At 47.3% G+C, this 24,500-nt stretch overlaps 1 protein-coding gene across 3 annotated transcripts; it reads right to left on the bottom strand.

The window, feature by feature from the left end:
• Window positions 1-43: 43 nt before the first annotated feature.
• LOC117581974 (homeotic protein spalt-major) lies at window positions 44-15,248 on the bottom strand. Of its 3 annotated transcripts, none has more exons than XM_034269461.1 (7): window positions 8,546-8,844; window positions 4,987-7,783; window positions 4,392-4,558; window positions 1,492-1,768; window positions 1,195-1,427; window positions 910-1,110; window positions 44-841 (listed from the first exon to the last, which is right to left on the bottom strand). In XM_034269461.1, exons 2-7 carry the CDS (start codon window positions 7,709-7,711, stop codon window positions 500-502), a joined length of 3,945 nt encoding a protein of 1,314 aa, XP_034125352.1. In that variant the 5' UTR covers window positions 7,712-7,783; window positions 8,546-8,844; the 3' UTR covers window positions 44-499. The 3 variants fall into 3 exon arrangements, with proteins under 3 accessions (XP_034125352.1, XP_034125351.1, XP_034125350.1); XM_034269460.1 differs by lacking the exon at window positions 8,546-8,844 and adding an exon at window positions 7,849-8,023; XM_034269459.1 differs by lacking the exon at window positions 8,546-8,844 and adding an exon at window positions 14,868-15,248 and having other exon boundaries at window positions 45-841.
• Window positions 15,249-24,500: the final 9,252 nt, after the last annotated feature.

Below are 24,500 nucleotides of genomic sequence, written 5' to 3'. Positions count from 1 at the left end.
TTTTGCAATTTTGCACGCCGGCTTTATTTTTGATCATTTTTCTCCACGCTCGCTCGATTTTCGTTATCAATTGTTCAATTTTTATATGCAACTACCACAGTTTACATTACGTGTATTTATATTTTATGTGTATATGTATATGTATTTCGTAATATATCTAGTTATAGCCATAAAATTAGTTAAGTTCCGACCTTCGTCCCGCAGCGCCACTCCACTCTATGCCAGGGGGGGGGGTTTGCTGCTCGCTCCTCTGCTTCTGCTCGTTTTTACAACTTATCGCCTAAACTTAATGCATTTAAATGCCTTGAAGATCGCTATCAATTATCGTATATATTTTTATAGACACAAAGGATATACTCGTATATATATATTGTGTGTGTGTGTGTGTTGTGTGTGTGTGTCGAAGCTTAGCGTATGGATTATGCTCAAGATATGTACTCCACGAAAAACCATGTGTGTTCCACGACCAAGACTACGTCCTGCTGCTGCTGCTGCTCGGTTACTTGTCCGCATCGCGGGACTCTGACTCTTCGGCCTCCAATCGGTCCACCTCCGTCTCGCCCTCAGCCTGCTCCTGCTCGTGCAGCTGGTGTACCTCGTTTTGATTGTTCTCCATCTTGATGCGACTCAGCGGATGCCAAATATTGCTGGCCACCTCATCAGGACTCTGTGCGGGCTCGGGTGTGGGGGATTTGCTGCTGCTGCCACGCTCCAGGGCATACGGATGTTGCCCCAAGAACCCGGGAAAGCCCAAGAGTCCCGGCGGATAGGGATATTTGCCACCATTGGCAAAAGGCGGCGCCGGTATGCTGGCAAAGGCGCCAGGACTTAGCTCACCAGGCTATAGGCAGGGGGAGAGAGAGATGGAGATAAAGGGGGAGCTAGAGAGGAAACCCCCCACGGACTCACCTTTGGTGGCAATCCATTAAAAAAGGGCGGCAGGTAGGGAAAGAACAGCTCGGGGCGTCGCTGCATGAACTCCTGCTCGGCCGTGGGTCCACCATGTGCCGCACCAGGTCCAACCGGTCCCGGCCGCATGGGCAGCTCCAGCGACATGCGACGACCACGACGCGAAGTGGGATTCGTCCACATATGAGTGCCCATGTGAACCTGTAAAAATATAGCACGAAAGGAAGCCAAAGACAGGCACTGTCAGGCTAGAAGCTTTACTAGAAGGAGTTCCTTTCTTCGCACCTTCAAATTTCCTTTGGTTGTGAATGCCTTTTGGCACACATTGCACTGAAAAGGCTTGTCCCCCGTGTGGGTGCGCATGTGGATCTGGAGCGCCGAACTGGAGCTAAAATTGCGCCGGCAGACGTGACAGAAATGTTTGTTGTTCACGGGCGGATCCAGGCTGGAGGTGGGCGGGCCAGCGGACATCAAAGCCTGCTGAAAGTCCAGCGGACTGGCGGGGAATCGATGGGCATCTGTGTGGGGGGAAGACCGTGTGAGACCCAAAGGAGTCTCCTTGCTGAGGATCCTTATACTTACGCAACTGCATCTTCATCAGCGATTGCTCGGCATCGATGGCATCCTGTGGATAGTTGCTGCCGCCTCCAGCTGCTGCTGCTGCTGCTCCTTCGCCAGAGTTTGCCTCTTCGCCCAATAGCTGATCCTGCTCGGGCTCCTCTTTGATGGGTGTCGCCTCCAAGGGCTGCGACTGGGAAACACTGGAATCGGCACACAACTTGTCGCCTGCCGAGGGTGCTGCTGCTGCTGGTGGCGCCGGCGGCGGCTTCTTTGCAAACAAATTTGGATTGAGTGTGAGCTGCAAAACAAGTTCAGTTTTTTGTAGACTCTGAAACTGAAGCTGGATCGGTGGGGCAGCAGCACAATAGGCGCTAATTTCTGTGCATTTTCTGCTTAATGTGCCGTTAATGCAACAGAGTGGCAAAGCGACACTGAGACTGTCTCTCTTGCCTCTTAATAATTGTATTTTTAAACCGCAAGCAGAGAACAAAAAAAAAAGAAACATAATTTACAATTTTTCTATGGCATCGCGTGTAATAATGCCAACTAATTATCTCGGGCAGACGATGCCGCCTGCCGGCACTCTCATATTTTTATGGCAAAACAATTGTTCTACCCGGCAGTTGACACTCAGGGACAGCAGGGAGGGGGATCTGGGGCCTGTCAGATAGGGTGCACTCTGCCACAGACGCGACGAACAAAAGATTAAATAATTTTGCATAAAGCGTAGCATAATTTATTTGCATTGAATGCATCGCACACGCTGCCACCGACCCGGCACAGTCTCTACTACATGTATATGTACACTCTCTCACTCACTCTCTCTCTCTCTCTCTTTTTGTGGGGACTGTCAGTAGAGATTTGCTAGCCGATCCAGACCGTAGACACGACCACATCGTAAATTTCGCATCATCTCATAATGCATTCTCGTAATTGCGTCAAATTTTTGAAACATTTCGAAATTTTCAAGCCCAAAAGTTGATGATGCCCCCCTCCATTTCACATTCTCATCCAGAGATATCCCCTAACCCGATCGTCTGCTCTAGATCATCAACAATGTGCTAAGCGAGCAAATCGGAACGTGGCTGGTCCCCATCAGGGAGCGGGAGGGGGAATGATATGAAGGGAGAACAAGGGTCTGTCTGGGCCTGCCAAAAACATGGCATGCAGGATGGGGTGGGGGGAGTGCTGATTACCAACTGAAAACATTATGACATTTACACTGCAATTGCGGTACAGCACAGCAGAATTTCAGGAGCGGTTCAGAGTCGAGAAAGGCGACAGGAAATTGGGAAAATTAAATTTCTGACGAACAAATGCCAGGCATTTAGTCGAATGCCTCAAAAATACTTGTTAATTATTAAGATATGATTAAGATACATTACAATAACCCTCGAGTACCGCCCGCTTGCATTCATTATCCATCTCGCTTATTGTACACTTTTATTAACGGACCGGCCCTGTTGGTCCAGCAGAGTGAGAGTGAGAATGAGAGTTAGAGAGCACCTGCTCAATTATGCGTTGCAGTAACTGAGTTAATTTCGCTGCTTAAGTTGCACTTTTTTGACGGCTTCCACAGAAATAAATTCGAGCTTTGACTTCAGCTATAAAATAGACTACAAAAAACATTTTCTTTTACTTTCTTCACTTTAATTCTCATTCAATTCTTACTTTCTGTGGTTCCCAAACTCCGCTCCGCTCCTGTGCTGCGAAATTCACTAACAATTTTTGGAAATACTCCAAGAATGAACGATGTCATTAGTCATAGAGCGAGAGACAATGTCGCAGTATGTGCCTGCAACAGCAGCAGCCCCAACCCCCAGCCAGACATAAATATTAATACTCGCATTTGTACTTAAATGATGGCCAGGCAGAACCACAGAGCACAGCAGAGAACAGAATCCACTCCACACACATTTGTGCCCGGGAAGCGAACGCACTTTAATAAATAATTGGCATTGTTGGGCGATGTAATCCAGGCACTTAAAGCTCTCTCCACCGAGATGAACCTGCGGCTCCCCAACCACCACTCCACTCCACACCAGCCACAGCTCCCGCTTAAGTTCCATCGCCAAGTTGGGCAGCGGCCACAAAGCGGAACGCCAACAATTAAGGCAAAACTATGCAACATCCCGGCCACAGTTCTGTTCATAATAAGGAAGCTCTTCATTCTGCGTATAGTTGCGAAGCGAACACGCTGAGCAATTAATAATGTGCTCATAATTTGTATGGTTCCAGCCATAACGGGGAATCATGTAACCATATTTGGGCAAAATCAAGCCAGCCCCAGAGCCGCAGTGAACCCGTGAACATTTTAATTAATCATGACCACAGCTGGCAAAACGAAGGTGGAATCGAGCTGGCAGGGATTAGGCTGGGCAGGGTAATGTGTTGCCTTCATTTGGGCCATGGAATGTCCCTTAAGCAGTGAGCGTAGAGAGTGATTAGTGGGATTGAGACGGGAAAGTAAATGAGATTATGGCAAAGGAAGAGTGAGAATGGAACGTTGGGAATGGGAAGCAGACTGATCATTGATTCAGTGAACATTCAGTTTTTCACACTTAAGAAGCGACTAATTGTGGAGAGGAGTGGAGCTATATTCTAAAATAAAAGTAGTTCTCAATGAACTTAAGACGCTCAAGGCTACGTTTTCCGAAAATAGAAACTTATGATCAGTGCTAAAAAGAAGAACTGATGAGCTGCTGGTAGAAATATTTCGGTGGAGCACAAAATCAAACCATAAACTGAACACAAATCTGAATGATCGATGCAAAGACCCATTGATATATCTGCAATAAATTATTCGATCTGCATTGATCACTCTCCGATCTTCTGCCGATCTTCACCCCAAAACATAAATCAATCAAAAACCCATCCCATGTACATATTTGAAGCTAAAAATATATTCATCTGGCACTCACCTTGGCCCCGTAGGGCGTTGCCGCATCATTGCAATGGGTTTGTCTCGGATGGGTCTGTGGACCCGTGACTTCTTTGGCATGTTCGCTCTGCAGATGGCTCTCCAAGGCGGCCAGGCTGGGCAGCATCTTGAAGCACAGATTGCACACATTCGGGGGCGGATGGAGGCCTGTTCGGGGTATCAGACAAAGAGTTACTCGAGAGGTCACACAATATCAGACGCCACGTGCTCCCGGAAAATCTGCGATCCGCGATCTGCGACACAATAAATATTCATTCGCGTAAAAGGTTGTGACATAATGAGGCGACAGATCCGCGGCTCCGTCTCTCTGTTCCTCCGATTGCCGGGAATGCGCGAATGTTTATAAATAAATTGTCGGAATTTTGGCATAGCCAGATCCATCCTCAGGCGGAGATTCACAGGGAATGGAAATGCTTTTGTCTCGGTCCAATTGAGTTATGTCGCGGCGCAGATCGCAGATCGCAGATCGCAGATTTATCGCCCAGCGACTCCACTTGGCAAACGTTCCCCGGGTCAAAGGTGACAGACAAAGAGACTTTGTCATCTTGGGGCTGGGCGAGTGTACGCGTACTTACCCATAAATCCAAGCGGGCCAAACGGCAGCAGGGGGAACTTGGCATGGGCATGGCCATGGGCATGGGCATGGGCGTGCATCTCCTCGCGCGCCGCTGCCATCAGCAGCAGATTCGGTGGCATGGGCATGCCGAGCATGGGCAATCCAGAGGCAGTGCCGCCTCCCCCCACTGCTCCTCCCGCCACACCATTGAAAAGTCGCGCCGTGGCGGCTGACGGCGAGGAGAGATCCATGGCAGGCATTTCCCCGCTCTCGCTGCGGCCGCCTCCAGGCATGTCCAGCTCCGATCTGGAGCGTTCATCGGAGGGCGGTCTCCGCTCCCTGTCCCGCTCCAAAGGATGCGGCGTGGCGGTGGCCGCACTCGAGTTATCCCTGGAATCATCCGTGCTGTCCATCGTCATGAACTCATCGAAATCGCCGCCCTGCGAGGACTCCGAACGCTGCCCCGAATGATCCGAAATGGTGGAAAAGTCCAGCGTGTCCGAGGTGCCCAAGGACTTGTTTGAGTTCTGATCCTCGATGCCCAGCCGCTCGGCATCGCCTTGGGGTGGCGCCTGCTGGCCACTGCCGTCGTCCATGGTGTGGATGCGAATGTGCTGCTGCAGGATGATGCCATTGGAGAACTTCTGGTGGCACACGGGACACTTGAACTGGCTCCGCATCGGCGGCTTGATCTTGTGGATGCTCATGTGCGCCTTCAGGTTCCCCTTCGTCGCAAAGGCTCGACCGCAGATCTTGCAGCGGAAGGGCCGCTCGCCCGTGTGGGTGCGAATGTGCATCTGCAGGGAGCTGCGGCAGGACATGACCTTCTGGCAGAAGATGCACTGATTCGGATCGGTCAGCTTGTTCTCAATGTTGTCCACCAGCTGCTGCAGCTTCGACGTCTCCGATGTCTTGTCAATCTCGATCAGATCCTCCCACGACTTGTCAATGATGCGCTCCATCTGCGCGAGGGAATACTCCCCCGGGGCCTCCCTGCTGGTCGAGGAGGAGCGGCGCACCAGCTTGGCAATGTGCAGGTTCTCGGCGAGGTCTCGTTCCCGTTCCCGCTCCCGCTCCCCACGCTCCTCGCTGGGTGGACTGCCCGCGCTGCTCGTCTGCCGCTTGCGAACGCTTCCATTGCGTCGCGGTGGCGCCACGGGCTTGGGGGATTCCTTCTCTGGCTTATCCGGAGCGGACTCCACCGCTGGCTGGTGTCTGCTCAGCTCTGGCGTCACCTCTTTGGGAGTCTTTACCCGCTGCACGGGAGAGAGAGACTTTTCCTTTTCTTTCTCTTTTGGGTTTTCCTTTTCCTTTGGTCCTGGCTTGCTGAGATCCTCCGCCTGTTGTGGCTGCTGCTGCTGCTCCAGGCTCCTGTTCTCCTCCATCTCCTCCAGCTGCTGCAGCGGACTTGGCTCCTGTGGCTGTGGCGGTGGCGGTGGCGGCGGCGGTGGCGGAGGCACAAAGGGCAGGCGTATGGGATTCAGCGACGCAAACTGTTCCGTCGGCGGCTGGGACTGCGGCGGCTGTCCACCGTTCGAGGTTGGAGCCACCACGGGGGGCATCAGCATGGGTGGAAAGATCTGCGTGTGCCGCTGATAGTGCACCTTGAGGTTCCCCTTCGTCGTGAACTTGCTGCCGCAGACGTTGCAGTGGAAGGGCCGCTCCCCCGTGTGGGATCGCAGGTGGATCTGCAGCGCCGAGTAGCTGCCAAAGATCTTGCCGCAGTACTTGCAGCGATGCTTGAAGATCTCGCCGCGACTCTGCGCCTCCTTGGAGGCATACTCCGAGTACTCCTCCTGCATCTGGGCGGCGTGCAGGCTCTGGGAGGCCGAGTCCAGCACCTCCTCGGTGCGTCGCTGCAGCATCTCCAGGCAGTTGGGCTCATTGGGCGCCGGCGGCGGGTCGTGATTGGTGATGATGCTCGAGGCCAGGCTCGAGCTGATGTCGCACATCAGGTAGTCATTGCCACTGGCAGGATCAACCTCCGACGAGGGGTCCTCCTTCTGCTTTCGACTTGGCTCCTTTTCCCCTACGATTTCCTCTCTCCTTTCAGTCTTTGAACTCTCCTCGCGCCGCAGCTCATGGGATTCCTCATGCTCCCAGGAGGAGCTGCCATTGGGCCGCTGCTCTTCCTGCTGCTGCTGCTCCTGTTCATCCTCCTCCTCCTCCTCCTGCTCCTCCTGCTCCTCCTCCTCGCTGTGGCCTGCCGCCTGACCCCTGCCGAGAGCCACTGCCTCGGCGCGCTTCAATTGACTCTGTAGATGCTGAATGAGCTGCAGCTGCATCAGGTGCTGCCGCTGAACATTGAAGATCGTGGACTGCACCATGGCCAGATCGGCGGGCCGCTGGCTGCCCGCTGCAGCGCCCGCCAGCGCAGTGGCCGCGAATTGGGCCACCGCCACTTTGGTATGTTGTAAAGCTTCCAGCGCCACATGACCGCTGTTGGGCAGTCGACTGCTGGCGGAGATCAGCGACAGATCCAGCGCCTCGTTGCTGTTCTCCGGCGAGGCTTCGTCCTGCACGGGAGATGGCTGCTCCTCCTCGAGCAGCTCCGTCTCCGGCTCGGGCTCGGGCTCCACTTGTGGAGGGCTCGCTGGCGTTGCCTCCATCCCGCCATTGTTGTTGCTGTCCGCATCCAGCTCCTTGGCCAGGAGATTCTCTCGATCCCTATCCCCAGAGCTGGCTGTGCCGCTCCTGCTGCCCGTGCCCCGATAATTGATGCGGTTGCGAAATATTGAACACATTATCCTCTGACGATCGGAAGCCTGCCACCTCCTGATCACGATTGCTGACAGTTGCTGCTCATGGACTGGACCCTGTGGAAAAGAGAGAGTGGGTGGGGAGAGGGGAGTTGCATGAGTGCCATGGAAAATTTACGCACATATTCCTGGCCGTTAATATATGGAGTATGGCTCAGATACCGTCACGTAAGGAGTGATGGGCGGGGGGGTGTGGCTGAAATAAAGTCTCGCGCCAGACTTTATGATAAATGTTTTGCTTTTGAATATATGAATAGCGCTGTGGGTGTCGCAATTTTGGAGGCTTTCGTTGAATAAATGATTGTCGCCATTCGTCGGGTTTTAGTCTCTTTTGCGTATAACTTAATATCAGCCTCCGATTTGCTCTGCCTCTTACATATCTATATCTGGGGATTGGGTTTTCGGACGATCCCGGGCCCATGCCCGGCCCCAAACTCGGTTTTGCATGTGCGTGGACCGCCTGGCTGGCCGCCTGGCTGGCGCAAGACTTCGGCGGGAGGGTAATTTATTGATTTATTGACTCGGAATCACTCAGCATAACTTTTGGCAGCTATCTGGCTCTCATTCTCATTGCATTTGCCGCAAATCTAGCCCAATCATTCCGGTCACAGCTAATTTATCTGATATTTACCAGATATCGGCAAGCGGTAAATGAGCAGCCCACAAAAATGCATTGGAAATTGTTTTCCCTGTCTTATAGAGAATTTCAGTGCTTGGTCGCTGTAGCACAGGTTCCTAGTTCTCTAACTATCTTTGGTGCTCTAGAATGGAGTCCAAAATGCACATCTCAATAGGTGCGAATGTTACTCAAAAACTTACTCTGCAATGAGCCCAGAAACGCAGCTAGAAATTGAGTTAAGCTCCTCGGCAACGATCTCTCAACTTTCCTGCTTCCTTCTGAAGTTTCTTAACTGCCTCCCAAAAGGTGCTGCTGCTGGGAAGGTCCACCGCCAATCGTGTATTGGAGCGACGACCCGAGACATGGCGTCGTGCTGCCAGGAAGATCAACAATCTTGTGTTCAGATACCACCAGCTGCGCAGAAAGTTGAGGTTCATTTTTGGGCGGCAAGCGAACAAAACCTTTGAGAACTGAGAATTTTGCAGGGAACGAAAGGAAACTAAATGGCCAACTGGGATGCTGAAAGAGTTGCCCAATCAGCAGTCCCTCCCTCTCTCTCGCAAATCGATTTCAACATAATTCCTCACACAATTTCTGAGTTACACTTTCAACAGGGCCACAAATTCTGGCCAAATTACCAAATGGAGTAGCCAACGAGTATCCCATCCGCATTACGGCCGATTGCTTTATGATTATTTCCCGGCAATTAAGTGAATTTATTGGCAAAGGTAAACACTCGAATACGAATACGAATACGAATCCGTGGCCGTGCCTCTATCGATTGGCCACCACTCGAAATCATCGACGCACACACATCGAGGGAGAGAGCCACAAACACTATTTCTATCAATGCCGATGCTGCCTGGCAATGGGCTCCATCCGAAATCAATTTGTTTAATGCAGACAGCGTTTTCCCACAGCCCACAGCCCACAGCCGTGAAGGGTAGTTAACCCGAAGTTGAGGCCCTGGCGAAAGTGTTAACCAAAAATAAAGTGAGTCGAGTCGAGTCGAGACAAGACGAGCCACAACTTATTCCACTTGAGCTGATTTCTTGAGCGATTTACGCACAGCCAAAAACATAAAACTTCCGCAATTGCCTCACACAGACAAACTCTTATTTTGGGGCTTTAAGAAGTCTGCGGTTGCCCTCGGAATGCCCTGCCAGACCCCCGAGAAACTTTTCAAGCTTTCGCTTCCTTTGTCAAGAGAGAGAAAATTCCAGCCCAGAAAGTTTCCTGTCAGCAGGTGGTCCAGCGCCAGAGAACTCGAAAGGAACTCTAAATCTTTCGGAACCGCACCGACACGGCGGTTCCGTCAATCATTTGCCCAAATCGTGCATTATGTTTCGATGGATACATCGCTCCTCTGCAGCGGATATTGATCAAAATTCATTGCAATTGGCTTGATTGATTGATGGTGTACATATATCCGATATATCCGATATCCGGGGCCAATTGAATGACTGAACCCGCAGCCAAACGTAAACAGTGCTAAAGACTGTTGGGGAGGCAGGGGCATCCTGAGCGAAGTCTGTTGTTTCAACAGAATGAATGGACAGATGGGGCAACATTGATATTTGCAGGCGATTCTTCGGATGAGCAAATTGTCATCTCTGACAATCTAGAGAGAGAGAGAGAGAGAATCTGCGAGAGTCTTTTGATTTGATTTGTAATCTATTCTGCTCTTTCCTTTTTGTTCTTGTTTTAAGATGGAATATATTTTACCTGTTTATATTTCCTTATCGCTGCGACAATGTCCGCCACTTTTGTTAAATCAATCGATATTTTGATTTTGAAATATTTTGATGCATTTTTTCTAGATTTTCTTTGCAGCTAAAAGAAATCTGAACAAACAGATGAAAGATCCAGGAATACAATTGTTCGAATAAGAGGCTTAAGGACCAATAGAGTCATTCCAAAAGTATCAAGGAAATTATTCTTTACATTTCATTCACGGAATGTACTGCCTTTATCCCATTGAAAATTCCTCCTGTATGTCCCACAGTCTTGTATAAATAAGCCAAAAAACTGCATCTCAAACTCCCCCTTTTAGTATTTACTTGGCCACCCGAAAAAAAGATAAGAAAGTATAGGAAATAAAAAACGCTTGAAGGAGCGAACCCACGAAAAAAAGGTGGAAATTGTTTGAGGCAAATTTATGAGCTTCGCTTTGGCAGGGGGGAACTACGTCTGCACTGTGCGGACTCTACAATATGTAGAGTATGATGAGGGCATGGGAGAGGGCGCAGGTCTGGGACGGGACTGTGTGTATTGACCATTTTGCATCGAGTCGAGTCGGCTCGGGCGCCTGTCCAGGCAGGGCTCTGGGAGCGGGCACAGTTTCAGGCCGGGATGTTGTGATGTCTCTTGCGGGCAGGGAAGGCAGGGGGGAACCAGCCAATGACGACGGCGAGCCCAGGGGGCTCAGTGGCATACAAAATGTCTGCAAATTTATTAAGCTGAAAAAATTTTATGAGTTGAATTGGTATAATTTTCATATAATTTTTAAGAAAGAAGCGAAATGGAACGCTGCCAGACGGTCAACCAGTTGAGTTTATAGCCAGCGGGGGGCTGGTACGAAGTGGCCCAAAAGGAAGTCGAGGGGTAAGCGCCACACATACACCGAGTGTAAGGGAGTGTGTGAGAAATGCAAATGTCTGCGTGTCTGAGGGGACAGAATGAATGGCTGGAAATGGGATGGGTACCAATGCCAAGTGGTCGGCACGGGGGGGGGGGGAGCCAGCCTGACACACACAAACACACACAGACGCACAGGGGTCTGGTCTGGACTTTGGGCCAGCGACTGAGACGGTGACTGAGACGGCGACTGCGACTGCGAGAGAGACTGCGTCTGGGGTCTCAGCAGCGCAGCAGCAGCGTCGGCAGCGGAGAGGCTTTGCTTGTAGATGAATTTGTATTGTTTTGCATTTGCTTTTGGGGCGCTACTTTGTTTTTGCCTTCTGCTTTCTGCTTTCGCATCGGTTTTTGTTTTTGCTGTTTTGCTGTTTTGCTGTTCCTTTTCTTTACTTTTTTTTTCGCTGTGTTTTGTTGCGCTCAAAGGAATAATAAAGAGGGGGTAGGGGGGAGGACTGCTACGGGCAGGGGTTGTTAAGCTGCCATTGCAAACAATTAAAATCATAAGAGACGCACATAAATTATTCATGGCTTAATCTAAAGTGGACAATCTATGCAAAGTACCCACTCGCACACACACAAACACTCACACAAGGAGATACACACATGTGTTCGCCCCCTCCTTGATGGCCATTTTTGATATTTTGCCAATCTGCTGTTGCCTTTGCCTTTTCCTTTGCCTTTGCCTTTGCCCTTCTTTTTGCCTTAATTACTCATAAACGAAGGAAATAATTGCATTCAAGTAGCCATCTTTTGTCTCACTCTTTTTGCCTCTCTCTCTCTTTGTTTTGTGTTTTCCCTCTGCCATATCTGGCAATTAGATGGAACAATGAAACGAAATGAATTCTGGCAACTCAATTTCGTTGCGAATCGAATCGAATTTCTGTAGGAGCCGCACAGCTCCTGCCATGAATGAATGAATGAATGGATTGGATACTTCATCCCTTCTCTCCCTCATGTGTGTGTGTGTGTGTGCTGGAGCTGTCTACGTTTTGATTGCTCATCGCATCAGTTATCAAATTGAAACTGTAATCGATTAATTGGGCATCGCTTAGCACATTAGATTCCATATCAAAGTGATTTGATGGCTTGCTCTTTTGCCTTACTTTGTTTGTTGTTTTTTGCTTGTTTATTGTTTAACTGGTTTTAGTTGTTTTTTTGTTTGAGATATTCATAAAGTTAATGTGGAATTATTTATGGAACAGGTATGGAAATAGCATTTAGATATCGGGATTTAGGATTTGGGGTAAATTCGTAATCGAATAATTTCCTAATATTCGCCTAAAGTGGGATTTGATGGATTTTCTGTACAAATATTCCTAATTAAATTTTGCATACATTTATGATTTATCATCCAATTCTCATTTTTATTTACGCCTTCATAGAAAACCCACGTATTTGCATATCTAATAAATAAATTAAATTTTAATTTCCATCAAGGTTTTTTTATTGTCATTCATTTCCGCATTCGACTGCGACAAGAGCCCAAAATGTGTGCTTGATGAATATGAATTGAATTTTGTTTATTGCCCGCAAAGGCAGCTAACAATTTGGCTAGTTCTGGCCTTTGGTTTGGTTTGGCATCTAAGTAATAAATTTTGGTAGCAATAAAAATTAAATTTTTGTGCGGCTTATTGAATTAGCGAACGGATCGAAATGAAATGCAGAAAATGCAATGATACAATAGATATTTTTGCAGACCACCAAAAGGGTACAACTAGATGATGGATGGATATAGATAGATAGATAAAGAGATAGACAGATGTGATAGATTCGCATGTGGCCCACATAGCAGTAGAGCGCTGCGAATAATAAAAACATTTTCGGCATGCAAAATACAAAATATGCCGCCATGCCATGGCACAGGATGGGGCAAGAGGGCAGATGGATGGATACATTTGTATCTAGCATCTATGCCGCACATTTCTGTCATAACACGAAATAAATATTTCACTTGTGCGCCGTCCGCTTGGCTCGTGTTCCGCCCTGCCTCTGCCTGCCTTTTTCTTTATTCGTTATTAAAATGAAAAACGAAATTTTATATAAAGTATAATGCAAAATGTTGAACAGGGGTCTGAAATGAGAAATAGACTGGCGACAAAATGAAAAGCGCTTCGAATTTTTACAAATGAATTTATTGCCAAGCCAACGAACAGGAACAGAGAGATACAAAGAAACGTCCACTCAAAGATACATTTGGTCAAACGAATCGCGCGACTCATAAATTAATTAGAACAATAAAGCAATAAATGCAATACACTGCCAGAAAACAGTTGCCAGCACGACATGTCATTTGTAACCATCAGTAAGTTTATGTTTTTAATTCGTTTGCGGGGTTACCAGCTCTAGTATCTAGATGTCTCTTCTGCTTTCAATCTTAAACTATTTAAGGCTGGCCATCAATTGTGACTTGACTAAAGTGTTTTGTCCATTCCCCACACTCTCTCAGCAGCAAAAATGCATCTGCCAGCTAGTGTGTATCTTTGACACAGTGACTTGACACCTCTCATCTTTTCGTTGAACCTTTGGTTGGGCAAGCACAATTCCACATTCCACCCACCACTCCGCTTCCTGCCCCACTCCTTTGACTCTGTGTTAATTTTACTCTGGACATGCCTTCCAGCTTCTTGTTGTTTCTTTTTGCTGCTGGACTTTTGTTGTGCATCATCTTCTGCTTCTTTCTTGTCATTGCATAACATGCAGATACACACACACACACGCACAGCAGATACTTGTATCCGTTGTCATATCCTCCGGCACATTCTCTCCCCATGTCAGGGACCCCTGCACCAGACACTGTGCCTGCCCCACTCTACATGCCAGCTTTGGGGCACAAAGTAGTTGTATTTATGTTAACTTTGACACAAGCCCAACATGCAACTTTTGGGTTGTTCCCGTTCCTGTTGCAGTTGCATGTCCTCGCATAAAGTGTCAAAGTTAAATAATCTCTTCCCCCACCAACCCAGAGACACGGCAAGAGGCAGTGGTGTGTGCTTGCAACCTGAAAAAGTAGCCCCAGGCCCAATTTAGATCTTGTTTAATATGTACTCCCCAATTTAGTAGGTTATTCAGTGGGGAAGCATCCACACACACACACACACACCCAAGTACTGGCACGAGTATGAATGCAAATGAGTGGTTCGAGTGTGTCAAGGAGATCCCACTCGAACGAGCTCAAAATGAACTCGTTTGGAGACAGTTTTTGGAGAGTTACAGAGGTGAACGAAGTCAAATGGCAGAAAGGACATACACAATAAATGATCTATTTTTTGTCTAATGATCATTGTGGACTCCACTGTTTTGGTATCCATTGCCATGTCTAAAATTGCAACTAGGATAAGTGAGAATCAGATTACATCGGAAGTTATTTGAAGTTATTTCCACATTGGAATCATCATTCATTTCAGTTTCTTAAAGTCCTAAAAATGTATCAGTCCAATGTTACATATTTTGTTGAATAGTTATACATTATTGCATAAATATTATTAATAGTTAATGTATTCTTGTAGTTTTCACACCTAAAATCACCAATAGCAAAGTTCAAAGTAATTTTTGGCTCAAATGCGATCTCTTAATGGCCTTCGTGCGAGTGCTGTAAGATTTTCAAATGGCAGCAAATGGCTCTTAACAACGAGTAAACGCTGTCGTGAGGCTCTATTCAGAGAGTTTTTGGTAGTTGCCATATTTGAAGTAAGTTTGAAGTGGAGATAAAAGAGTTTGATGTGCATTAAAAGTGTTACTTTTGGTGTGTTGTAAATTATATTTGAATTCTAAGGAAAACGAATGGTTTTTAGCAACTTTAGTTTGTTTCTTGCATTCTAAGTATGTAAGTTCATATATTCTCTCTTTCAATATTTCATCTTATTGCATTCTTCGTTCATCGCTCACCTTTCCTTGGGGCTTTGACTCCTACCTCCTCGAAGGATCCTGGCTATCCGCTTTGGGCCTGCATCTCTGGAAAGTATCTCCTTTGTCGAAAGTGTCTTGCCGACGGCAATTGTTGCGCTGATTTCACACAGGATTTATAGGTATTCAAAAAATTGTTGTTTTATTTTGTTGATTAAAAATCAAGTTTATTGCACATTTTGTTAGCCTTCTCTCTCTCTTGTGGTTTCCGCTCTTGTTGTTTTTTTTTTAATATATTTTTCTTCTCTGCTTTTCGCTGCGCTGCTCTTTGCTTCTTCTTTGAGTTACTTTCGTTGTTGTTTTTGCATTTTGATGTGAATTTTATGATTAATTAAACACGCGCGACCGCAAAACGCGACTCCGTCTCCGAACGGGACCCGTTCCCGCTCTGCCCACGCCCCTGCCCACACACACACACACATGCCCCCGCCCCCACACGCACACGTACGCACACACAGGAGGATGATGGTGGGGAGGGTGGGAGGCTGGCTGGCTGGCTGAAATATGCGTAAGCAGCGACGTAGCGACGGAAGGTGATAAAAACGCACGGGGCGGCAGGCGGCAGGCGGCTGGCGGATGGCGGCAGACGGGCACACACACCGTGCTAACCGTTAACGGTTAACTGTTTTTTTAGGTCTGGCCAAAGGCGAATAATGGCAATAGAATTCTGGCTGGGCCAAGGAGCTGCCAACTGGTCGCTGGTACTGCCAACTGGCTTTTGGTAGTCGACTGAACGAACGCGGGCGGGCGCCACTGGAGAGCCGCTCTGCTCTGGCGGCCCAAAGGTAACGGGTAACGGGTAATGGTAACGGTAACGGTAACGGAGAGGGCAGAACAACCAGAGCCAGGCGACGTCGACGTCAGAATGTCCTTAACGGTGGCGGCGCGCACTTGCGATTACGACGACGACAACGACAACGATGACGACGACGACGACGACGGAGACGGACCACGGACGACGGCGCGCAGTGTCCTGCGAGTGCGAGCTGGAGCGAAGTGGTCCCCACGATGGCTGCGTTTGCACGCAGGAGCCGGGCGACGGCCGATGGGGCATTCATGCGATTCCGATTCGGTGGCGCACAGTGCGAAAGCTTCGCGCCACGAATGCCGTCACACACACAGAGAGAGAGTCACTCCAAGAGAGAGAGAGAGAGAGAGAGCGGAACAGAATGGTCACAGAGAGAGAGAGCATGTCTCCAGAGAGCAAGCATCACCTTAACAGTTGGGGAAGTGTGCGGTATAAGACTGTAATGTTAACACTGATAACACCTAACAGCGCTGTTACGCGGCCGACTGTCTATAGCTGTGCTCTTTCCACCTAGGGCGCCAGGCAGCCATTTATGGGGAGGCAAATGCACGTTGCTCCTCTCTCTGTCGGCTTAAGTGTGAGTGCTGCGCCTCTCTCTCTCTCAGTCCACGAGACTCTGCATTTGTGTGTGTGCGCTCTCTGGCAGAGATACTTTTAAGGGCCAACATCAACTAGGCTCTCACTGTTGGCCGCTGTCTACAATCGGCAGAGGATGAGAAGGCAGCAAAAAACAAACAAAAAACAGAACGGAAAATCGTCTTCGATGTCGACGGCGACGGCGACGACGACGTAAATAAAACGCATCGGAAATTATGACAACTTTAGGCGGAGCATAGAAAGTCGACTGCGGCGGCAGAGGCAGAGGCAGAGGCAGCGTCGGTGTCAGCGTCGGCGTTGGGCTCTTCCCTTTTTTTCGTTGGCTCGCTCAAGCTCAATCATATTTCCTTTATGTGCGCCCCGTCCCGCTCTAACTCTTTCTATGTGTCCGTGTGTGTGTCTGCGCTCTTTCTATGCATGCCTGTGTATGCCTGTGTATGTGCATGTGTTTGTGTGTGTCGAGAGAGGGTTTCTTTTATTTATCCATATTTCCTTTATGTTAGCTTTTGATGCTCATTCGTTTCTTTTTCTTCTTTCTGCTTCCTAGACGCTGATTGTCCATTTTTTTGTTTTGTCTGCAGGGAATCCTTGAGCTAAAGCTGAAATGCCGACGGCAAACGAACAGAGGCAAAAATACTCGGAATATTAAGAATATGAGTTAAATTACAAACAGCCAACTTGAAGTTAAAATTGTGTTATCCTCAGCGTAGTAAATAGGAATTAAAATATTTGTAACATGTACTGGGAATTATAAATTTCTGGAATTTCTTCAAATTGGTATCCACAGGCCGTGTATTGGGCGATTTTCTTAATTTTATTTGATTTTTTATTTCCGTTGCCCTTTTTTCGAATGTTCCAAGGGACACTCCCTGCTCCGATTAGCCCGCTCTAATGCCATGCCCAAAAAGAAAAACCCTCGCTCCACATGAATAATGCAAGCGATTGTCACGACTGCCGCCAATTGCATTTCATTTGCTTTGATTTGATTTGATTTCATTTCGACTGAATGCATCACGTACGGGGTATATCCATGCATCGACACGAACACATGAATGTTTGTTTGTATGTGTGTAACTGTATCTGCATGTCAACCCTCTCGGCACAGCGAAAAGTAACAGGATGAAGAGGTGGAACATCTGCTTATGAATTACTTAAAAACATTGCACTGGCAACAAACATTCAAAATGGTTGCTATAAAAAATGAATTCAAACAAAGGGCCAACGATTTTGTGTCCTGTTTTTAACCCCCTAGGAGCATCCCCTACCTACCTCGTCAAACATACATTTAATGATGATAACAAATATTAGCTAACCCTCTCGCGGCACACAACTCTTTTTGGCAAATTGGCAGGCTGTACTCGTGGGCTGTTCAGCAAGGATGGAAGAGACTGCACCCACAGACACAAAGTCTGAGAAAGAAATGTTCCCTATCCACCGCATCATTTGTCATAGAAGAAAATCCCAAAAACGAAACCAAACTTTGAATCTTTTTGTTCTCCCTAAACTATCATGGCGGCTCCGCCACAAACACTTATCAGAGCGGGACAGCAAGTGGAGTTTCTATGCAAATCATTTATGGTGGGGCGGGAAAGAGACCCAAAAAACTCGTTTGCTTTCCAACAATTTTTGATGACGCCGATTTGTCTCCACAATCATAAAAATCGTTCAAGCAAGAGAAAGGGCAAAAGGGAAAAACGAATCAAAGAAAATCCCCGAACAGAACATAATTACATTTTTCTGAATAAATTATTAGAGAACATTTTTGAGACGGTAAATGCGACAAATATACGTTTGACCCTCAACCCTCACACAGCCAGAGATCCATCTGAAACATCTTTTATAATTTTCCTACCATTTTTCTCTTCAATGATAAGAAAACGTGAGAAGGCTAAGGGTTAGCAGTCGGCGGGATCTGAGGAGAGCAGGAAAGATTCTGTCTATGGGAAATATTAGTTCTTATTACAGATAAAAGCTGTCCAGGCTGCGAAGAGAGTTCTTTGGTTTATTCCACTTCCACTTCCAATTCACAATCCAATTTTAACTGCACTTGCCATATAATTGAAATGCATGGATCACGTCTGCGCCGGCCAAGTGTCTAATTGCCGGGCTCATTAGGCATATTCGATACAATCGAGTCGCTCCTCCAAGTGTGTGCCTCCAATAAAATGTGAAATGCACGTCGCTCGTTCGATCAAGATCGTTTGGCCGCTCACTCCATTGGTGTTTAATATATTGTCTATCACGTGTGTGACTGGGAATGAAATAAAATAAATTGAAATTGAAATGAAAACTCTTTTGGCTTTTGGCTTTTGGCTTTTGGCTTTTGGCTGCCATTAAAATTAAGTACGCGCAGTCCCGAGGTTCTACGAGTGTGGGTTCGAATGGGTTCTTGATTTGTTCGCGGAGAGTGATTTATGTTAACGATGACACCTGGGCCGGCATCGATACTCGGCCACGATGGCCACTTACTTGGTGGTCAGAGGTTTGAGTTCTCTCCTTTCTGCTCAGTTGGCTCTCCGCTTTGTATTTCTAAGCAATCGTATTTGTCTTTCAGTTCTAGTTTTAGTTTTCGAGATTATTTTTCGTTGTTTTTGTAGATTTTTCTGTGCCTTAAGCAAATATCTGTGGCACATTTTCACCTATTTTCTTTTGCTTTAGAAAATATACACACAAAAAGTATATTTTTCCGGGCCATGTTTTCGCACATTTAGCCATCGGAGCCATTTAATTTGCCCGAAAAACAGACACAAAAAGCTGGAAAGGAAAGGAAAACTGGCAAAAACATTTAAGAGTTGACCTTGTCTCGGTCTAGCTCGGGGGTTGGCTCTGGCTCTGGCTCTGGCTCTGGCTCTTTGGGCCATTTACCCGATTGCGTTTAATCGATTTCTTTGTAAACTCGAAACCAATGTCAACAGCCTCACAAAACACCCAGGCAGACACACACAGAACACAACAATCCACACACAACACACAAATTCAAACGGAATTCAGGCTGCAAAGGAGCCGACAAAATTTGCTTCTCGAGCGGCAAAACATTTGCACACTTAAACGAGGCAAAAGAATTTCCTTGAGGGGCGGTGGGTGGGCATAACGTTGAATAAAATCTATATCGAAAAGAAAACTAAGAAAATTGTAGTGCAAAGCGAGAGGGAGAGGGAGAGAGAGAGAGAGAGAGTGAGAGAGAGAGAGAGTCCTTCACCGCCCTTGGGGCAACTTTGTCGCGTAGGTAAATATACATTCCGTTTGATTGTACTGCAAAGAGGCAGAGAGAAAGATAGAGAGAGAGAGAGAGAGAGAGAGCGTGCCACGGAATGTATCTGTTGGATACACTTTGCATGCCAGGGCACCACCCATTTTCCACTACCATTTTAAAGTGTCTCCATCGATTTTTCCATCTGCGGGGAAACGCTCTGCACGTTCCTTGATTCATAACTCAACTTTTGGCAATTAACACGCCCACTCCCCATAGTCTCAGTGCCCACAGCTTCCCCTCCACTGAATCATCATCATTTCGAATGCCTAATGGCAAATTTATGTGGCGTTGCATTTGCTCCTAATGAAAATGGAATTCATAAAACAAAAGCCAACATAAAACATTCACTCTAGCTGCGAGGGGAGCTGCAGCTACTCTATGATATTCTTGGCTCGTGGCCGCCACATGTTGGAAACTGATTGGAAACATTTGAGTCCCCCCCTGCCCTGCATGGGGGCAAGCAGATGTGGAAAAAGAACTTGTCGTATGGCACGAGGAATTTCCACGATAAATCATACATGAGTCATATATTTTGTAAAGCATTTGAAGCAGTTTTAATTGTGGCAAAGTCTGCCTTCAATGACAATTGTTGCATTTAAATGTTGGCCCCATTTGGCCAGCTCCTTCGAGCTTCCCGCAGCGCGGGTTGCCGTTCGGACAGAAAGGAAAGTTCAGGGACCCGACAAAATCGATAAGGTCCAAAATAGACTTGTCTGTTCTGGGCACCGGGTACTGGTTCGGGTTTCGGGGTTTTGCCATTGTCGTTTGCTTCCTTCTTTCTGTTTTTTTGGGTGACGCGTCGCTCTCCGGCGACGTCAACAAGATATATTAGCCGGTTTCATTATGAGGCCAGCACTGGGGGGGGGGTCTGTGGTGCGACGAAAGTGTTGCAGCCAGACCCCCCCCGCTCCCCACCCAGCCAGTATCCTGTTACCCAAACGATGTCCTTGCTCTCCGGCCATGGGGCGTTGCTCTTGTTGCTCTTGTTGCTGCTGCTGCTGCTGTCTCGTGGTCTCGGTCTCAATGGGTGACTGTGTCCTACGTACATACATCTAGGCCCTGCACATGTGTGCGTTTTTGTGTTGCTGTCTCTGTCCAACACCCATCCGTGTCTGTCTCTGTCTGCGACAATTTCCGCTCGGTTCTAAGCGAGTCGCAGCCGTCCTTGCCAATTTGGCATTGCCTTTCAGCCAAAAATCCACCAGAACTCCTACCAGAAAAAAGTTGCTCCACCCACGCCCGCTCCTCCTGTGTCTGCTGCTCCTCCTGCCCCTCTGACACTGTCTGTCTGCCCTTTTTTGTCGCCCTCGTCTCGCAGTTTCACTTTTTGTCAGCAGCAGCTGGGCCCTCCGACCTCCGACCGTTCAAATTTCCATTGCGTATGGAAGTAGCTATCTTATGTACACGTCGTACATACATCTATGTACATCTGTACATATCGAAGGGCGACAGGGAGAGAGTGCCGGTGGGAGGCACAACTGAAATGGAGAGCAACAAATGGAGCCACAAGCTGCGGGCATTTTTATGTTAATCAGGTCAGTGGCACGCCCGAAGCTACTCTCCTCCTGGCAGTCTCCCCTTTGTAGCTTTAGTTTTCGGTGGCCAACAAGGTCTTTGACAAATTCATGGGCAACATTTTGTGGCAACCACTCAACTGCAACAAATTACAAAAAATGCATTGACAAACAAAAAGAGTTGTGCGGATCGCGAGGGGTGCTGCTGGCAAACTTAACCCGCTCCCTCCTCCCTGTAGATCTCTTCATTTTGTTGCGCTCTCGAGCGAGCTATTTGTTTAGGCTACAACAGAACACAACACAGCACAAGGACAAACATCCTGGCAGCCATTGTCAGCGTTGATCCTGTTATGATTCCATTTCATATCCGAGCAACGTCCCTGTTGCTGATCCGATCCTCTGTGACAATTTTTGAAATGAAATTCTTCATTTTCCCCCTTGCAGTTTGGGTTTCTCTTTGCGGATTACAGGGAGATTATGAATGTCTCCATGATTTCTGGGCTATTTTTCTTTGCAGTCACAAATGTAGCAAATGTAGAGACGTGTCCACACTTATTTCCCACAAAATATATCTCTACTTCAACTGCAATCTCCCTTCATATCCATTTCAAGACTTACCCTTCAGCCTCACAGTTTTGGCGCAATAAAACACCTAAAGTTTCATCATCGCTCCACATACTCTCGCTCTCCAGAGTCTTGGCATTAGGCAAATGAGACAGGAGTTGAATTAGCCGACGGGCCACGCGCCTTGGAGCAGCGGCTTAAGACTTTTGTCACACTCCTGCCGCTGGGTGGGGCAACCAACCCTCCGCTCCGCTGCAAGCATCCACCCGAAACCCAGCCAAAGTTTATTGTTGCTCGGAGTGGGTGCGTGGAGTGCGTGGAGGCAGAGCTCGAGGGTGGCTCTGTTTTTTAATGTGACACCCACGAGGGTGCTGGCTGCGGCAGAGAGGGTGGGTGGCGGAGTGTCATGCGTGTCGGCAAAACATATGCATAATTATTTAATTGAATTAAACAATTTCGTAAATGGTAAATGAAGCGACAGTATGGCGGGCACTTCGACATTTGCATAAATACATAATTATGGACTGGCTCGATGATGTGCGGAGAAGTCGCTCCGTCAGTCAGTCTCTCTCTCTCTCTCTCTCTCTCTCACTCTCGTAATAAAATTTGCATGCCTGGCAGAAAAAAGCTTTTACGAGAGTCAAACGAAAGATGCGAGTGGAGCAGGAGTACTCAACCTCGCACTCTTCGCACTTGTCATTCATTCACTTGTTTTGACTCGTTTTGGGGATGAATTCTATCCAGTGACTGCCTCATTAAACCTGCTAGTTCGTTCGTTTGTGGGGGAAGAGCCACCATAAAGGGAAGATTGATAACTCTGATGAAGAGAAGTTGGAGACGATTTCGAATGGAAAGAGAAAGCAATTGCTTAGACTTTAATATATTTCATTAAAGTAAATGCCAGCCCGGTTTTATTCCCTTTTTAGCTACTCAAAATTCAATCCCCGCTGTGGACACTTAAAAAGAAATATCTGACAAGACTTTCCGCCATATTTTCCAACCCACCTTGAAAGGAAGCCGCCAAAGAGATGTGAAATAGTTTATGTCCCGCTTCACACACACCCAGCGATGGAGTCCCTCTCTACCCGACAACCCACTCTGCTTAGAATGCCGGCAAGTGCCTCAATTTTTCCAGATTTTTATTTCATTTTCATATCATTTGGATTTTGATTGAAATTAAAGTTGCGACACACGCTTTGCATGCCTAATGAATGAGTGTCAAGGAAAACCTCATGAATCTCGTCGCGATTTGAGGTTCCTCCATGGGGTTTGGTCTTTGCTGCGGCCTCTCGTGGGTGTTTGAAATGAAATGCAGACGAGTTTTGACGCATTTCTGATATCTTTTTAATGTTCTCATTAAACGAGCGGAGAACGTTACCTGCATTTGGTATGTGCTTTAAATTAAAACAATTTTAGAGATCGCTTTGAAGTGCACTGAAATGGAAGGACTCGGTGGCTGAGAATCAAATTGAAAGCGCACAAATATGGAGTGCATACTCCAAGGTATATTTTCTTGCATTAATTTCCAGAGTATTCCCCTTGGTAATTAATACAAATCCCCAGTTCGTTTGGTAACTAATCCATCACTTCAGCCACCCACAAAACTGCACTTAAATCCAGTGACATATTGTCTATTATAAACCAATTAGTTTTGTTTACAATTTATTGGATCCGCTGTAATCAATACCGCGGGGACCGGACCCCGGAGATCCCAATCTCCGTTTGCGCTTTTTTGTGGAAAACAAATTTCCCGCATTGCAACCATAAATTAAGTGCAGGAAAATATCAAATTTCGTCAATTCCCAGACTCCTACCAATCAAACCAAAACAATTAGTGAAAAATCTTTGCATTTTCGTGCATTTTTGGGTAAGCAATTTTTGAAAATTGTCATTGGCAAAGAACCAGGGGACAGGGGAGGAGCACAGGGAACACAATGAAATAATTGATATGTAAAATAATATTTTGCTCGCTGACAAATCGAAATCCCTAATAATGATATCCCCAGGTACAGGTCCCAGCCAGAGACTCCTCCTGCCAGTCATTCATTGTTCTGCTTTTTGTCGCTCACATGCTGTGCTCTTAATATAATAATCATAATAAATCCTTAATAATTTCAGAAGCATCAAAGAGCCGGCGACAAGGCAGACGACAGATTGGTATTTAATGGTCGGGGCCTGAGAGAGAGAGCGAGCAGAGGGGATCCCGAGGAGCGGCTTAATGTACTCGGTTGACAAATTTTCGAGGCGATCCTTTTGCTGATCCTCCGCACACACACAAAACAAACTCATCCGTCATGCGTCATCCGCTCCACGTCTCGGCTTTTGTTCAACAAATTGCGGTTGATTGCACACAGATCAGACTGATCCCAGATCCCAGATCCCAGATCGTAGTTCGTTGCCAGGGGCAGGGCACTTTTAACTAACTTTCCACGAGTGCTCGACTCAATTGTCTTTGGGCCTGCCTCCGGCTACAGTAGCCAGCGAGGAGGGGGATTGTTCCTGCCATTGTTTGGTTGTGTAAGAGGGAAAATTTGTCAACACTGAGGTTGAGGCTGAGACTGAGGCTGAGGCTGAGATCTATGTGTGTATCCCCCTCCCGGCTAAGAAGCAAATCAATTTCGGGCTTACTCTCAGATCTCTTTCAGTTCGGCGGAAAAACTGTTTCATCGCAACAGCTGTGGGCTCCAGGTTACCCTCTTTATTGATATTTAATTTATGTTCTATTTGAGAGAGTTGGTGGCAGCATTGACGACACAAATTACATATTGACACGCTGATGGTTTTTTAATATCCACACACACACATCCACCCACACACACACACATAGAACCCATAGCTACTGATACGTCATCTGGCTCTGGCTCTGGGCTTGGTTCAGA

This window comes from Drosophila guanche, unplaced genomic scaffold (assembly GCF_900245975.1).
Source record: "Drosophila guanche unplaced genomic scaffold, DGUA_6, whole genome shotgun sequence".
NCBI classification, from domain to species: domain Eukaryota; kingdom Metazoa; phylum Arthropoda; class Insecta; order Diptera; family Drosophilidae; genus Drosophila; species Drosophila guanche.
Note: the sequence above shows the minus strand (reverse complement) of the source record. Positions and strands in the feature narration are given on the sequence as shown.